We start from the raw sequence: 18317 nt of genomic DNA, 5'->3' as shown, positions 1-18317 counted from the left end.
TAGCGAGAAAACACCCATTTGGCGACAAAATTGGCGATATGCCATATAACGGATGGAGAATCTTCTGGAACGAATTCTTACTGGTTTAGCCCAGAATGTTCTCGAACGCAAGCCAAAGTCTTTATAAACCCTGCGTACGCGGAGTGCGGAGTCCATCGAGTTGATAGTCAGTTAGAGAGTGCCTATTTGAGTCAGCTAAAAGTCAGTGAGCGAGTGTCCCGTAGTCTAGTGCCGAGTTGGTCGTCGAGTGCATCGAGAGAGTCTCTTAGTATATTACGAGTTAGCGCATCGTCGAGTTTTATTTTAGAGCGAGTTGAGCTCCGAGAACGACCGAACCGAGTCGGAAGCTGTATTCTAGTGTACTGTCGAGTGCATCGCGAGTTGTAGCGTGGAAAGTCTCGAGAGTACGTAGAGTTCCGAGAACGACCGAGCAGAGTTGGGAGCTGTACTCTGATGCTTTGTCGTGAAGCTGTCTTCATCGTTGTAGACTGAAGGCTGTGTCAGTGATTGTTTCAGCGTGTTTATAGTAGTTCTTCGATGATTGTAAAAGTGTTTTGGGAGCTGTCTTGAATAATACTGGCTAATAACTTGTGTTTTGATACTTCATCAAGTGTTGCCGTTATTCACTCAATCCACGAACCCGTACGTACGTAATAAAAACGTAACAAGGCATATTATTACAGTTCCAGTAAAATTGTCTCCAATATGTTTTGGCGCGTTCTTTCATATATGTCAAGAAGAAATAGGTTATATACACTGTATGTTTCTAGGAGGAATATGTATAAAATGAATCATACCAAAAGATTTAAATTTCATGTCCAACCATTCTTATTCTTTGGTCGTTTCTGTTCTTTTTACATCTTACGCAGCTCCTGAGCAGCGTCATTTTTGTAGATCAGGCGGAAAGCGGGAGGGCCGTTTTGCAAATGTGCGATAATTTCATTCCCAAAACTGTAATGAGGAAAAGATTTACGAATAAAAAAATAAAAATTTTTTTGGTAAATCTTCTGTGGACAAGAGAAAATAATCCGGAGAATGAAGCATGTTCGGAAATTTACTATGCATGCAGCCAGTTTAATATCAATATGAAGAAAAGTAGTCTTTTAAAAATCATTCCTTCTAACATCTTATGTATTTTAAACAATATCCTGTAGGTGGAACGAGCATGCCGTTGGCGAGTGGATAAAAAAGACTGCAGGTAAATACTGGGTAAAATTTTATTATTATTAGAACTTAAAAAAAAAATAATAAATAAATAAATTTAAAAAAATTTGCAGATTTTATTGAAAACACCTTGAAACAACTTGCACGAGAAATGGAAGCGGAAACAAAGAAATTACTTGCTTAGAAATAGGAAAGGAATCATCGTTTCGAATAAAGTAGTTTTTAAAAATTATATATTACATATATCGTATATTATAAACAGAAAAAACAGAATAAATATATAACATTACCATTGATTTTATCTGAATAATACATTTATCCTAACCAGTTATTACTTTTTATCCTAACCAAGTGTTATATGAAAATGTATATTGCTATTTATCCTAACAATTTTTTCCCATGAAAATATGATCCAACTCAATGAACTTGAAATAGCATAAGTATATACATTTAAATAACATATTTAAGGTATCGATTAATATATTGGGTACTAGACAAATTTACAAAGCTTCGTGTATCTTATTTACCACACACAAAACACACACACACACTATAAAAAAAAAAAAAAAAAAAAAAAAAAAGGCGGTACTGCCAAAAGTTTTCGCTGAAATCGCGCTTCTTTTCCCTGCTCTAAGTAAAAAATATTCTTTTTGAATGGATAATGCATTTAAGTATTTCGGAGCTCTGTTAGAACGGATGGCAATGACCACGGATTATTTGATCTATTGTGCTAATCAAAATCGACAGCGAGAGAGCACGGGGTAATCGCGATTTGTCGCTCAACCACAGAGTAGCAGACTCCTTTGCGCATCCTAGCTACCTGTTGGCAGGCAGCATAGGGTCACGTGGCTCTCGCATTCGCTCTCGACTAGCATCACGCCGCGGAAGCGAGAGCGATGTGTCCAAGTCTCTCACTGTCAGGCTATGCCGCAGTAGCCGATAACCAAGCCGCTTTACGCCGCCGGAAACTCAGTCAGGCTGTCGCTAACCGTCTGATGGGATGGAGAAGCTCTCAAACTCAGCAGCTGGTGGTGGAACAAGCAAAGAGTTTATGTGGTAAATATTTGAGGTAAGAGAGCCAAAGATTAAATTTTAATTTCGGAATCTGTGTTATTCAGATGACAGTTATGACAATACATAAACATGGAAGAAACTTTATTCGTTTGTTTCGAATTCACGTGGGCATGGACTGTCAGTCAAATCTATAAATGTGGGATTAAGAATACCAATACATAGCTCGGAGAGATGACTCACAAATTATTCTTTTTCCCCGATTAAATAAAAACAATTATAATTATTATTCTTATTGTCGCTACTTTTGCTAAAAATTCTCTGCTTTTTAACAGCACTTATTTTTATTCTATAAAACATGTATGCAATATTAAAAATGCTTGCTTCTGTCTCCTAAAATACTGTTTTACTGCTCATCTAAGTGAATAATACTTTACCTGGTAAAAGAATAATAATACAAAAAATCATTTGTTCTTAATTAAAATTATTAGTGGTTCAAGAAGTTCCATCAGAAGTTTTAGTTTAAATCAAGCAATTTTTTCATTCTAAATATTATCCTATTAACTTTGTACCGAAGTAAATATATATATATTAAATTAAAAACCAGCAAATTTTTAAATTCCCATAAAGTATTTAAATAAATCTACCAGAGGTCAAAAGTCAAAAGAATTATATATATACATATAAACTGTTTAGTTTTGCTTAAAGAGAAAAAATTGATGGCATAATTTAAGATTACACGTTTTCAAAAAGCACTATCTTACCAATGGAAATTAAAAACATGTTTAGAATGTTTTCAGAAGACATTTCTTATGTTATACTTTAAAGAGTTTGCTTTTTAAACAACAATATTCTATATTCTAAATTTCTTCTTAATATGATATATGATTGCTGAGTTTATTAAATTTTGTTCCAATGATTTTAGTTTCTGTCTAAAAACAGAAACTAAAATCTTTGAAACAAAATCCACAAAGATCCAAAAGACACACACGACGAAGACATTATATTTTAATGTAATCTAGTTTTGATAAAATTATTTACATTTTAATTTAATATTCGTGAGTTGAAGTTTACAATGTAAATTTAATTTTTCTTCCTGTATTAATTGTTTATGATATCGGTTACATTTTAGGGATTCCTTTCTATGGATAAAACTAGAAAATCATGGTCTTTACAGAATACAATCATTTTAGCTTACATCAGAACTTTTTCCTTTTTGAAGAAGAATGACTTATGATGGATTCCGTTGAAATTAATGAAGCAGTTCCCAAAATTGGCGCTAATTAAATGCAGGGTTTTGTTCATTTTTGAATATGATCTTTCGTATCTTTTAAATTCTGTAGCTGTATGATACTTCGCTGAAGATACATTTTACTTATCTTTATTATAATTTTTATTTTGTGCTGGTTTGTAACTGTTGCTTATTACATACTAATTATTACACATTGTATTATTACATCCACGCGTATATCCTATCTAATTAAATTATTAACATGGCAAGAAAAAAAATTCTTTCAGAAAACTCGAAACATATGATTTCATTTTAATCACCAAGTAAAGAAAATAATCCTCTTTATCCAAACTAATTTGCTAAAGAACACAGTAGTAGCTATTCTTTGGAATCTAAATAAATTTAGTTGCTTGATATTATATCGGCATCATCTAAAACGTTGCTTTTAAAAAATACTTGTTTTTACCCTCTCCCTTCCAACTGGCGTTTTCGTACAACGTCGAAGTAACTCATTTTTATTGCACATCATCTTCGATAGCAATATTATTTAAGACATTTTTCATAAGAAAGTTTCTAAATTTTTTGGTTTTAGTCAAATACGTAAAAAGTAACATACAACATAAGAGTTCAAAAATTGTTAAAGCTTTTAATTTCAATTATAATTTTTTAAATATTATTTTTAGAAATTTTGTTTTTAACGAATGTTTTTAAAATTGTATTTTGTTTATGCAACTTTTTATATGTCATATTTTGTAGGGTATTTAGCCCCTCTTTCTTCCCCCTTTATCGTTAGAAAATAGAAAAGCGGAAATTAGGCGAATAATTTCATTTCCGAACGACGCGATTTCAGTAAGAACATAACAAAAGTAAAGTAGTCAAGGATAAACTACTGTTTGCACTTATTTGTCTGCACTGATTTTATTATGTCTTTAAAAGAAACCTACAATCCAATAAGAATACTTAATAATATTAACATTATAAACTATCTAAAAATGTATCTTTATTTCTACTTTCCTGTAACTTGAATCTCGCCCTTTCTTATTCTTTTCTCTACTGCTTCTTAAGCCTCATCATCCAAAAATAGTTAGAGGACAAGAATGGGTACCTGACTCAGCGAAATCGTAGACTGAGTGTCAGTTCGCATTTGTTATCGCTATGGTGGGTCTGTTCTTGTATTATCTTGGTATAACATCCAACAGTTACGAAGGAAAGGTTCGGCATGATCTTCGGAGGTAGTTTGCGAATGTTTGTCTTCGTTAGTAAGACGGAAACAATCAGAAACTGAGACTAAAAAGCCAATGGAGAATACTCGAGGAAATAAAGTATTTAATTTCAGTTATCACTTAAAATACTTTTAATTTCAATTATAACTTTTTAAATATTGAATCAATGTTGCATGAAAGTTGCAACACGCGAAATAAAAGTTAACGTTTCGAACGTGGTTTAGTATTTCGATAGTTTGTTCTAATGTTTTGCACTTTGGAATACCGTAAACACATGAAAACTTAAAAGAAAAATTGCTTGAATAGCATAAAATTTAAAAACTCTTAATATCTCGTAATTAATTAACTGCATATTTCGAGTTTGAAGATGGAGTAATGCCAATATCTGTGGAAAACTACTGGCAAATTTCCTCAAAGAATGCTAGAACTTTACTAAGTACTTACTAAGTATAGTATAAGCAAACTTACGACAGAATTAATAATTATTTATTACAAAATTAATTGATTCACATTTTCAACCTTTATTGGAATTTATGACAAATAAGTTTCAATATTTTTCTGTTTTTTTTTTTTTTAGTTAGCTACTTTAAAGGAACTATTCTAGTAAAATGCAAACTTTAATTGACAATCCATCAATCAATGAACTCGAAAGTCATTCCTTCAGTATAACATATTATCAAAATATGTAAAGATTTCGCAATTCAATAGAATGTACGTAAAGTCTTGTTTTCATTTTAAAATAAGTATGTAGAGAGATTAGGTATTTATCGGAACAAGTGAGAAGGGAAATTCAGTTATGCCCTTGTCTGAATTAAAGCTCCGGGTATATCGATTGCTACCAATTATACCACAAAGGCACGCACTGAGGAAGGAGAGAAGGCCTTATGTTCTTTCTCACTTAAAGGGCGGATGGGGAAGAAGGGTATCCAGTTGCCAGATCGAGGTGATGACGAATTATTATTTAGTCTGGCTCCACTAAAGAGCCTATATAGAATTTTTGGAGTGAGAAACTGAGAAAGCAAGCAATGCCCTAGCCAGGTTTCGAATTCCAGATCTTCCGATTGTTGCCGGAACTACTAGCAAATATACTATGAAAGCAAGCAATGAAAAAGAAGAAAATTCCTTACAAGTATAGATCTGTAAAAAATGTTCATTTGGGAATTGTTGACTGGAATTGTCATCTGGGGATTGAGGTGACTGAAATTTGTCTTGCTAATTTGAATGTGGCTTTTAGTTACATTTTCCCTTTATTTGTTATAACTTTGTTACATTTGCTTTCTATTTAGACGATTATTTCTTTATCAGAGAGAAAACAGTATGTTAATTTTACACATTTGGGACTTAAATATGCTATGCGAAGTATCTAACGCTTTTCAACAAAAATAGGTTACTGATGTTCATCTAAAAATTTAAATCATCTCAAGTACCTCATACACACATTAAGTAAGGACTGCGCGTTTTCGAGAGGTTCGAATCTTGACGAGAGCACTGCACATTTTCACATCTTCTGCTTCAAAATAACCTAATGATGAGGGCATTGCACATTTTCACATCTTCTACTTCAAAATAACCTAATGACTCCACAAGCTTCGAAATTCTCATAAATGTGTTCCCAGTTAGAGAGAATATCTAATTTTTTTCTATTATATATACTTATAAAATTTACTTTAAGTTAAGGAAGTCATATAAAACTCTAGTATAAGAACTACATGACTGGCCTAAATCTGTCTTATTACAGATTTAGGCGGGGTACAATTTGAAAAGCGGGGTACAATTTGAAACATGCAACGTTTCCCTCATTTTCTTGGCAAACCCCATTAATGAAATCTAGTAGAATGGAGAAAGTACCCAATTAACTGAATTTTGGATTTAACAGACGTAAAAGTTTAGTCGAATCGAAACTGTTAGACTCAGCAAATTTAATTTGGAAAGCAATCCCTTCTATTCGCTTAATTATGCTTTTATCGCTTATATCTTTGAAATTGTAACTTTTGTTTAACACACTGTATTTGCTATTATTATGGCTCCTAGGGATGAATGAGTTAAATATGAGCATATCTAACGTAAGTGCTTAACAAAATGTAAAGCTAATTGAGACGCTTAATACATGTAACTCTAGCGAGGAAATACGACATGTAGGCTCCAAACCCTCACTTCAACTTAGATTGGACAAACGTGTGTAAAACTGAACAAACTTTCTGGCCGGTAAGAATATCTCTTCTGAAATGGTTTATTCAACTATCTTTAACTACACATCGTAAAATATATATCTTTATATTGTCTAATTTCACAAGGCAATGAAATTTAAAGTACAGACCATAATATTAAAATCATAAGTAGTACATCTCTTTTATTTCATTTTTGTAGCTTTGATAAATTAATTATAATAATGAATTTCACATATTTGTTTACTTGTTTTAAAGGCTCAAGAAAATCTGTATAAATACTCCTGATTATATATTAACGACAGTTAATGATAATGTTAATAATAAAATGTACTTTTTAACATTTCATCATTTAAGAGTAAATGCATTGTTCATCCGTCACAAGCAAACAAAAGGTCAGTTTTGTGAAAAAGCATTAAAGACGACAATGCATTAAAAGTAAATTTTTGGCAATTAATTCATGCACTAAAAGATAATTTCTGGCTTTTGCTTGCTATTTCTTGCCAATCCTAGAATTGAACGATCGTAGTCCGAGTTAATCGTAAAACTGTTCTTCGGAGCTTTGGCCAGATAATTTATCCAGTTCGAGAAACGGCCAGTTTCGGGCTTTTGACTATTATATACACACATCAAAAAATATTTCCTTTAGTAACCATTCATCAGTATCGCTACATATAGTCTACTAAATTTTGCGTATGCTGTTTCTATCTAGAATGTTTTAGTAATTGATTTTTACAGTTTTAGCTACTGGCATTATTTTTAAAGCGTATCTGTTACAAAATGACACAAATCCATTCAGCATTTTCGCTACAAATAATCAATTAAATTAAGGGCTTATTTGTATTTGCGTATGCTGTTTCTATCTAGAATGTTTTAGTAATTGATTTTTACAGTTTTAACTATTGGTAGTATTTTTAAAGCGTATCTGTTACAAAATGATACAAATCCAGTCCGCAGAATCGCTACAAGTAATCAATTAAATTAAGGGCTTATTTGTATTTATGCCTTGTTTCTGTCTAGACTAGTTTAGTCGCTGACTTATACAGTTTTAGCTGTTGGTATTATTTTTAAAGTGTATCTCTTACAAAATGATGCAAATAATATGTCAGATAAAAGCAGCGTCGATATAAATGCACTTTACAAATCTTTATCTTTGGGGCGTGTACAGAAACAATAAACAATTGAAAAAAAAATGTTTATCATTTTTAAAGACGCTTTAAGTGCCAGTCAGTGTTTACTAGGGGCACGTTACAATATTTTTCGAAGGCATTTTGTTAAGAATTTAAACATTTTTTCCCATTTTTCTCATTTGTATATTTGTAATATTAATTCTAGCCTTTGTTATTCTATAGTAATTTTATTTCGACTTTATATCTTCCATTTAATTAACATGAATATCAGTCACAAAAAATAAAATAAAATATTATTTTAAAATATTTTTTTCAGTGTCCATTTATTTGTATATACATATCTTTTATAAGCTCATTTTCGGTAACATACATCTTTGCAAAATTTCAGGGATTTATTTCTTGAAGGGAGCGATTTAAAGTTTTGCAACTGTAGTTTACATAGATTTAGTGATGAAATGAAGACGCAGAATATCACTGAGTTTTTAATTTTACAAGATGATGAGTCTTAAAATGTGTGAGGAAAATTTCAGAAAGATTAAGATAAAAGATCATATGATTATTCAGCTAAAAATCTCTTTACAGCATGAATCAAGCTGTCATTAAAAATTAAGCAGAAAATTAGATGCTCAGTCCTATGTTAATTTCCATGTAGAGAATTTAGTTTAGGCGGGTTGTAGAGTCATTAGGTGTTTCATCGGTGTAAGAAACTATGAAAATGCGTAACTCCCTCGCCGGGATTCGCGAACTGCGGACTTTTCTGATACTAGCCTAACGTGCGTTTTAGTTATACCACTAACGCACGCTATGAGGAGGTAGAAAATACCTTACAGGTTTTGCATTTTTTCTCTGAAAATCTTTATAAAAGACTTCAGCAATACGAAATGGTCATTGCAATGGTAATAAAACTAGTATTATATAAATAAATATTTTAAATTAAATTTAAAAGGCTAATTAGCTTGCATTCTGGTAACTGCTTTTTCTGAGTGAAGTGCATAAGAAACTTTCACAATGTCTAAATGTCTAACGTTTTTTCCGCTCCCTTCTTCCATAATCTACTATATGATATGTAATTATAATGAAATTCCTCTCTGTACTTGCGAAGAAAGATTTATATGTCCACATGTACAATTTTCTAATACATTATCACATATTGAGATTAAAAAAATAATTCAGCGCTTATTAAAAATGTTCTGGGGACACTGGCTGCCATGGGAAAACACAGAAAATCTAGATATTTTATATTACTTTAATGTCATTTTCGTTGAATTCAGTTAGCCAAATGCATACATTTTTTTTGAAATGATAATTATTTCATGCTAAATTTAAGTGAAGAAATTCTAATGTGATTAGAATTTCTAAGTGAAGAAATTCTGCTAAATTTAAGGGAAGAAATAAATAATTTTTCTGAAATGATTTCCAAATGTTATTTACCATACGTGTTTTGTCAGATCAAGGCATATGACAATGAATCAAATGTGGCGCAATAGCTGCATATCAGATATCCTGTACTCCATAATCTGTGGACTCCATTTTAAGCATGGATTCTTCATTCTTTTGATTCAGAAAAGGCAGATTTAGATTCATGACAGCTGTAAAAGACTGATGTCTGCCATTAATTTTACAAATGAGCAGCACATTTACTCCGAGTAAACTGACTGCAGTTGCAGGGTTCACTGCTTCAGCTTCTGATATGCTTATAAAGATTCATGGCAGAATGTCTACTCCAGATACTTGATATTTCCAGTAGAGAACCGTTGAATTAATCGAACTCTATAGCATGCCAACTGGAGTGAAGAAAACGGAGGTCCTTACTTTACACAGTACAAATAGTTGTTCTCTTACAGAACAATTTCAGGCGTTTGTTCCTGTTAGCTAACTGCTTTCATATCGTAACATTTGCGAAGGGAAACATTGCAACGGGGGTTCTGCGCATGCTTGTTGTCGCATCGCTTTCAAGTGAACTCAAATACTTCTGTATGCCGACAAGTGATGGCAAGAATGCTTAAAATTGCAGAGATTAAGTTCAGGACTCTTATGCATGGCAAGTAGACAAAACATTAAATTTAGAAGATGATACTCTAGTCCAATATACAAAACCAGCACAGTGTAATAATATCTCTGAGAGAAAAGCTCTCTGCAAATGAACTGGCGTGTTCGATTTACCACGCTAAATCTGAGTTATTACGTATGGATATTTACGTATATATTACGTACAAGGAGACTGTGTAATTGTTTTAAAATAAAGCTTTGATTTCTGCTCTTTGCTAAGCTGACTGAAACCCTCGTAAACAGCATGGAATCTGTATTACTTGTAGGACATGACCGCTTGCAACATTAAAGGTGCTGAGTAATAGAGAAAATTTCCACGTTTTTGCTACGCTTTTAGGCTATATAACTTCTCACCAGTTCAATACTTAAAGTCCGAACAGGAGTCAACTTATATTGCATTATTTCAGTATGTGACAAATGAATTTAATACGGGAAGGAATAATATCTTTAAAGTATCCAAACTTTTCGCAAAGTAATTCTGTCTTAGAAAGTCCCCCCAATGTCAAACAATATATTTGAAATTCTTCACAAACAAGAAATTATGTCAGAAATCTTTACTGCCCTTTCATAGACCTTAAGGAGAAAAGAATTTTACTAAATGCTTTTGTTTGCAAAAATAATATAACATGTTATCTATTTATGATACTGAGTTTTTACATTTCTAGGTCGAAACTTAGAAGCTGTGCGCTACTTCATAAAAAACTTGGACTCCAGCGCTTGAAAAGCGTAAGCCATCTACCTTCATCTGCACTATGGTCATCCGCAGAAGTAGCCCTTGAATTAAGAGAACTAGGCTTGGAAATGGAGAGATCTCATCCTGAGCTTTTCCAAAGTGTACTTGAAAACGTTGGCCTTTATTCTCTTCCATCAGAATGTGGGGTGCAGAATTTATTACATGCTCTTGCTGCAGAGCTTTTCAGAGAAGGCCGTGTAACATGGGGACGAATTGTAGCACTGTATGCTATGGCTGGAGCTTTGGCAGTCGACTGTGTTAAGCTTGGTCATCCAGAGTTTGTTCTAGGTCTGGTGCAAGTAGTGGGCAATTGCGTTGAAAGAGATCTTGGTTCTTGGATCATTCAGCAAGGTGGATGGGTAAGATGTGTTTGTATACTTTTATATCACATGGAGAAATTTTTGTTTCAGAAAACTTTAGTCTTAAATCCATCGAATTCTATTCTATGGAGTAAAATTTTCAAGTGAGTAGTAAGAATCTAAGTATTACTTGAGATATTCAATATTCATCAAATATAATGGACTAGTTTTTAGCATCAGTATAGCTATCAAGCTAAATTTTAAAACGTATGTACACAATTAAACAATTTAATAGTTTTAAAAAAAGAATAAAAAAGAATCTTTTTTCCGTACAGTGTTGCCACTGCTTTCTTTTAAATCTTTAAGTTTGTTAATCAAAAATTCGTAAAAGTGTTAAAAATATGAAATCGATAATAAAACAAATCCCAAATTCCAAATTAGGGCTTCCAGATACCCGTATTCGGTGGAAGAGGACATTATTCAAAATTTGATCGCTCTACGTACCGTTGTTTTATTACAATGCGAGAAACATATATACATTTATGCAGGGTTTTTATTATTTAATTTCTTTAAATATAATGCAAGGCTCTAACATTTGGCGGTTACAATTTGAAAATTCATACGCTGTTTATAGTGATCAAACGCAAAATTCCAAAACGAAATTAATATCCCTTCTGGGCTAACGCCCTTTGGGATAATTGCAAAACGCTTAGCATTTCGAATACTGTATACGTAAGAACATAAACTCGGCAAAATACAATGCTTACCTTGAATAATCGATCCGTATGCCTATTCCTTCAGAGCATTGCAAGAAGCGTAGATACGAGGTAACAGGTATTTTGAAGTTTGAATTTTTAAATTTTAATTTTTTGATAGTATTTATTAGGGATGCAACAGAAATGTAGCAAACATCCGTATTGTGGCATATCTGGATTATATATCGAATATTTGGCAACGGCGCTGGATATTATGATCATGTGGCTTAATACCTGGCAAATTATGAACCTGTAAAAAAGAAAAATTCTAGCATTTCGTTTTTTATTTCAAGACCTTTGTTGATTTTTTTTTAATTTCTAAAGTAGACAAAATAATTTTTATTTAAAACAGGAAAATAAAAATTCCTTTTTTTCTCAAATATATGTATTTTTCGCATTTCAGAATTGGTAAACTATGCTGTAAGGTAAGTATCGTTAAGTTCGTTTTGAAAAAATTTCCCTTGAGTTTCTTTACGTAAATTATATCCGCTTCGGTATTTATAAATTATATCCGCTTCGGTATTTATAAATTATATTCGCTTCGGTATTAGAATTTGTAACTCTCAGAAGTGCCTTCTGTTCATCTTATTGATTTAAAAATAAAAGGGTTTTTTAACCCCCTTCGGAAATTTCTGTACTTATTCTCTTAGACTAAACGATAATTCGCTTTACTTCTATCTAAAGTTTAGTATAGCTTTCAGTAGTAAAAGAATTTAAACTTTATAAACTACAAAACTTTCTTCAAGTACTTCCTTTTACCCCGAGTGGGCTTCTTATATTTAAAAGGACAATATTTAAAGGGAATTTCAATATAACGTAGAGACATTAGGTTATTTCGAAGCAGGCGTGATAAAAAAATGAGCAATGCTCTCACCGGGGCTCGAACCATGGACCTCTCGAATACGCATCGGGTATGCTTCCAGTTACACCACGATGGCATGCTGAGAAGGCGGGAGAAATACCTTATATATTCCCCCTTTTAAATGACTGGGCGACTGGAGTTTAGGGAACCAAATCGTCAAATCCTGGTGGCGGAGAATCATCATCCACCACCATTTTAGTTCGGGCGCCACTGTAGAGACATTAGGTTACTTCGAAGCAGGAGTGATGAAAAATGAGCAATGCCCTCGCCGGGACTCGAACCACGGACCTCTCGAATTCGCGTCGAGCGTGCTGACCGCTACACCACGAAGACATGCTAAGAAGGAGGGAGAAATATCTTATAAGAAAATGAAAAGGAGTTTCATTCATTTTATATTTGAAAATGAATCATCCCTTAGAATGAATCTAAAGGGAATGTTTCAATCTCTTTCCGTATTTTCTTTTATACTGAAGGGAAACAAACATCCTGAGTGTTCACATGTTGATCATTTTTAATGTCTCCTGATAGCTATAATCGGAAATTTCTATTTCAATCTTGATTAATATAAAATTTCAAGGTTCTTTTCCTACTTATTCAGTTGATAGTACCAGCATCAAGTCTCTGGCTTGTAAGCCTGAATGTCAAATCATATTGTAATTTTACTGGCAGTCAGCGTTTATATAGAAATTAGCATAACACACGCATTGATTGCAGAATAAAGACCAATCCTTTATAACACCTCGTAGCTGAACAAAATTGAAATTTACCGATTTAATAAAATATTGATTTTCGTTATTGAGAACATTTTTGAAAAGTGACAATACTTTTTAATCAACTCATAAAATCTCACATATGACGACTTCGTTTGAATATTCACGTACCTCCATGTTTTTCAATTTGTAATCGGTTGTTGTATTTGGTTCTCTTTCATGGAAAAATGATTCCAAATCTCTGCGCGCTCTTTTTAATCTTATCCCAAGAATCAATTTAACTTACACACCTGCGCCCTTTTACTGTAGTTCTTGTTACTTGAACGAAGAGACTCTTTTATTATACATTCAATTTCAAACCTACCGGGGTGTTATCGTAAAGGAAAGAGGAATAAACCATACTGTAATAAACAGAAAAGTATTGTTAACAATTTCACCTGCATTTTCAGACACGTTAATCTGGAAAATAAATTCATTTTGTTACGTAAATTAAATTATTATTAAAATATATATTTACGGATTGCGTAAACTTTTACGCAGTTAAATTATGCTCTGTTTTGAATAAAAATAATTCCTAATACTATCACGTCATCTGCTATCATTGCTGTTACACTCGCATTTTTCTTTTCCTTTTTGTACAGAGTATCCGGGAAGTTTACGTACTGATATGTTTGTGCTTCACAAAGGACAATGTTAGTGTAATTTTTAGTTTATATACAGTATTTACTATACACTTTAGTTGAGTACTTACATTTACGAACTCTTATCCGCTGAATTTGTATGCACTGCATCATACGATAAACATAAATATATGCGTCCCCAAGACTTCCTAACATGTTGTTGAGCATCTGAGTGGGTGGGAAGGTATCTTTTGAAAGACTTCCTCCACACTTCCGAGCAGCTCTTCATTTGTGCTGTATCGACGATGAGAGACATGTAACTTGGCTTTTCCCCACAATAAGTTAGCTGTTTGGCGTTACCGGTCTCCGTGAGGGACATTTTTAATGGAGTTGCGTAGTTATTTGAATATGACAGAGCACGCGAAGGCTTTTCCATAATCATCTAACTAAACATCAAGGTAAACATCACGAGTAAGTAAATTAGAAAAACACTTCACGTTTCTAAGCATTTCAATGGGGGTGAAGGAGTTGCAGAATTCCGTAGAATCCAGCAGCCTAGAAACTGTTCACTAAGAAAATCATGCATCTGAAAGAGCAAAATGGGCAAGTGCACCGTCCGCTACTCTGAGATACTCAAACCAACAGGTATAGGTATTTCCCAAATTCTCTCTACTTGTTTCACCTAATGGTTCGTGATAGTAATTTTTCTGTCATTTTCCAATAAACAAATTTATACTTTTTTAGACAGGGTCCGGTTAGGTTATATACCTGTTCATCTTCTTATCCTTCTTGTGAATCGGGAGCATTTTGCTGTATTCTTTAATGTTTGTGGAAAAGACCCTTAAGCGTCCTAAGAGCATTATTGTTGAAGATGGAAAGAAAAGATGTACAAAATATTCTCTTGAAACATAGTTGATGACATTTTCTGTCGCAAATAGAACCAAAAACCTCTTGCGAATACTTGAAATACATAAAAAATTTATTAAAACGCAGGAACTTTTAAATGATTTGGGAAATTCTGCCATACTAAAAAGATCTTTGGCAATAAGTATTGGTATACTTATGATACTAATATATATAGTTACTAATCACAGAAAGTCAAAATTGTTTTTATATTGCCAACAAACTTTCCTAAAAATTTCAAAATAAATTAGAAAATTAACTGAATAGTTGTGAATATTTAATATCTGCAGTACAATTTAGAAATGCTTAGCTATACGCTTTCACAGTATTCAGTTTGTTGTTTTAAACAGAATTTGATTATTACTTTCTGTGTTCTGTCGCTTTATGTGCCCGAAATATGATCCAAGAAAACTGCTTCTTAGTTTAAACCTTAAATAAAGTGTTTATCAAAAACGTAATGTTCAGCTTTTTCTGTTCATTTGTATCTTTTTGAGATAACTATATTAAAAACTGCGCCTTGTACCATTTAGCTGGAAACAGTTAAGAATATAAATATAAGAATAGCATATCCATATCAAAAAAGAAATATATTACTAATCTGAAATGGAAATGCTTACATTCGCTTGGATTTTATTATAGCTATAAAAGTCATAAAAGTCTAGAGGCACTAAATGAAAGAAATGTGTGCGTATCTCACTATCATTTCACAAAATGTACATTATACGAATTAAACCTTTATTACGATGTTGATGCTTTATTACACAAGAAATGTTTTCAGAACGGAATATCTCTTTTTATGTACCACTGAATTTATCAGGAAGTACTTTTTTTAACCAATAGTTGTTATTTTAAAATATTTATTAAATTCTGTTAATATTCTACTTTAAAGTTTTTTTTCCTTTTCTACGCTGCACTCTTTATTATTATAGAAGCAAAGCAAAGAGCTTATGCAACGTTTTACAAACCAAAATAAAGTTTTATGCGTGGAAAAATGTTTAAAGACTACTAGTATGTTTTCATGTGTTAATCTGAAGCTTTGAGCTTAAATCCTCTTATGTTTTTCACTTAAAGACTATTTTTAGATAAAGCAGAGAGATTAGTTTATATTAGATATAAATTTAAAGATTTGGGAATACTTGTAAGATGGCAATTATTTCACGTTGCTTAAAATGCACAGCTGTAGTATTATCATCTAACGTTAAGTTTTACTTGTTAAAAATATATACGGCTGTAAACTAATGAAACCGTGCCAGAACCATAAACACAACAGACGGCTTATCGTCCTGTCTATATTCTAACTGCATTTAATCATAAAAAAATATATATAACAGAAATCATTTTCCTTGCTTACGGGTAGTTGAGATAAGCATTGGATCTAAATATTCGTGAAGCAAATGCCGTTTTCCGAAGCTAAAGTGATAAATTTTAAATTAGATCATCAGGGAATTGAAACAAAGTAAAGATCAGCAAAGGCTGCTAAACCTCCCTCTCTCTCGCTCTTTGGATTTCACGTTTAACTATCGCTATTATTTTGGCTAAAGAAAACCGTTTACATAGAAATAAGATCTTTCCACATCAATTTCTTCATTCTAAGAAATGTAGCTGCTTTCGGCTAGTTTCAAAAACATAAATAACTAGAAAGCTTTATAACTGTAGAAACTTTTGAGTATATTACTTGAATTAAAAAATGCATTATTTTAGAACTTTTTTTTTCAAGTTAATTGACAGTTTTTAATTATGTTTTATTATTTTGATAGTAACTACGTTATTTATATGTTTGTGACTAGTAATGAAAGAAATCGATGCATTTTCGGCATACAGCCCTCAACATTTTCTGGAAATTCACTGAATTTTAGCTGGGTATTTAAAATGTTCTTATCATTTAAATTTTTTTTTGTTGTTTTCATACTAAATTTATATTATCCTGATAATATAAGAGAATTATGCATGTATATTAGTACTCATAAACTTTGGCAGAACTTGTTAGGATTTTCATAAAAACAAATTACTAATAAACTAATACAATGCTTTAAAATTTAATGGAAAATTTATTTCTCAAAGATATTTCATCCTATTTTAAAATTCATTCACAGTTTTGTTTATCATTTTATGTAGACTGATTATGCTAAATATTCTAGATTTCTAATTAAATTTGACGCTCAAGGGACTTTATAAATATACGCATAAAAACGTAAAAATATATATCATTATTTTCATTTTTTTTAAGTAGTAGCTATGAAATATTATAATTATAATCAAATATGCATAATACAACATAATTGTAAAATATCTTAAAGTTTTAACAAAAAAATAAGAATTATTTTTTAACGTCTTTTGCCCCATTGTGTAGATCCTTAGGTTTGTCGAAGCAGGAAATAGGAAAAATGAGCAATGCCTCCCCGAAACTCAAACTCCGGACCTTCCAATTTCTAGCTGGACGCGTTCTCAATTACATCACGAACGTACATGGTACATTGGAAAAAAATATCTTACAACAGCAATTAACTTTTAACTGCCTGTGAACTTGAAAAACTGTTTAGTAAGTGAGTTTAATATTTCATTTGCTAAGCTGCTTCGAACTTAATTTTTTTATTATTGTATCTCTTTTACAAATGTGTGTGTATTTAATTATGGCAAAGCACACTAGGGCTATCTGCCTAAGGGGAGGGATGCCTTCGTGGAGGACTTTCTAAGGGAAACTGGCTCGTATACACGTTACACATGGGGAAAACCACGAAAACACCCATGCAGCCAGCCCGTTCGCGGGATTCGAACCTCGGACCGAACTACCAGTGTTCAGCGACTTTACCGCTCGGCCGCTAGTGGGCCTCTTTTACAAATGTTTTTGTGACTTATCTCACTTGTTTGACAATAACATCAGACCAATCCCACGAAATTCCACGTGGCAAGGAGTGCAAGACTGCGCATATCGTTAGCAAGAGCCTTGAGCACCATACAGATGACAGTACGACTTTGCTCAGTTCCGCCCCTAATTGTGATGGAGAGCACCCTGGGGTGACGGCTCCAAAGGTTTTCCATCCCTCCACCCCTACTAATAACCTCTTTACAGGACTTTAGGCGGGCCGCATATTTAGAGTTCCCCCATACTGCACAGACACTATACATTTACGAACATCCATACCTTTTCCGGGATTCAAACCCGGTTCTTAGGTACAGCAGTCAGCATTGCTAACCACTATTACGGTTGGGCGGCCTTTTATAAATTACTGTACTTATCAAGCTGCCGCCCAGACGGTATAATAGTTAGAGAAGCTGATTGTGATACCGAAGGGCCCGGGTTCGAATCCCGGAGAAGGCATGGATGTAAATTGTTTGCCCTATCATAGGAGGTAACGGTGGCTTCCTACTAAGTGCCTCCACAATAAAATGGCTACCGCTTCCGGCCTTAGGAGTGGCCAATGCTGAAAAAAAAAAAAAAAAAAAAAAGAGGCAAGTGCCCGC

The 18317-nt window shown here is 32.9% G+C and overlaps 1 protein-coding gene and 1 non-coding gene across 2 annotated transcripts in view; one reads left to right on the top strand and one right to left on the bottom strand.

Moving 5' to 3' along the window:
• The first annotated feature begins 1986 nt into the window (after positions 1–1986).
• The window catches only part of LOC118187019 (bcl-2-related ovarian killer protein-like), a 69101-nt gene continuing 52770 nt past the window's right edge, over positions 1987–18317 (top strand). Inside the window, exons 1-2 of the mRNA XM_035357207.2 lie at positions 1987–2233; positions 10639–11065. Coding sequence (XP_035213098.1) covers positions 2061–2233; positions 10639–11065 — 600 coding nt within the window. The 5' untranslated portion in view covers positions 1987–2060. The remainder of the gene's footprint in view (positions 2234–10638; positions 11066–18317) is intronic.
• Positions 12883–12955, bottom strand: TRNAS-CGA (transfer RNA serine (anticodon CGA)). Its single transcript has one exon. It is a non-coding gene; the product is annotated as a tRNA-Ser (tRNA).

This window comes from Stegodyphus dumicola, chromosome X2 (genome assembly GCF_044657685.1).
Source record: "Stegodyphus dumicola isolate Sdum_Otavi_A_Nest chromosome X2, ASM4465768v1".
NCBI classification, from domain to species: domain Eukaryota; kingdom Metazoa; phylum Arthropoda; class Arachnida; order Araneae; family Eresidae; genus Stegodyphus; species Stegodyphus dumicola.
The sequence above is the reverse complement of the archived record's forward strand: the minus strand, read 5'-3'. Positions and strand labels throughout refer to the sequence as shown.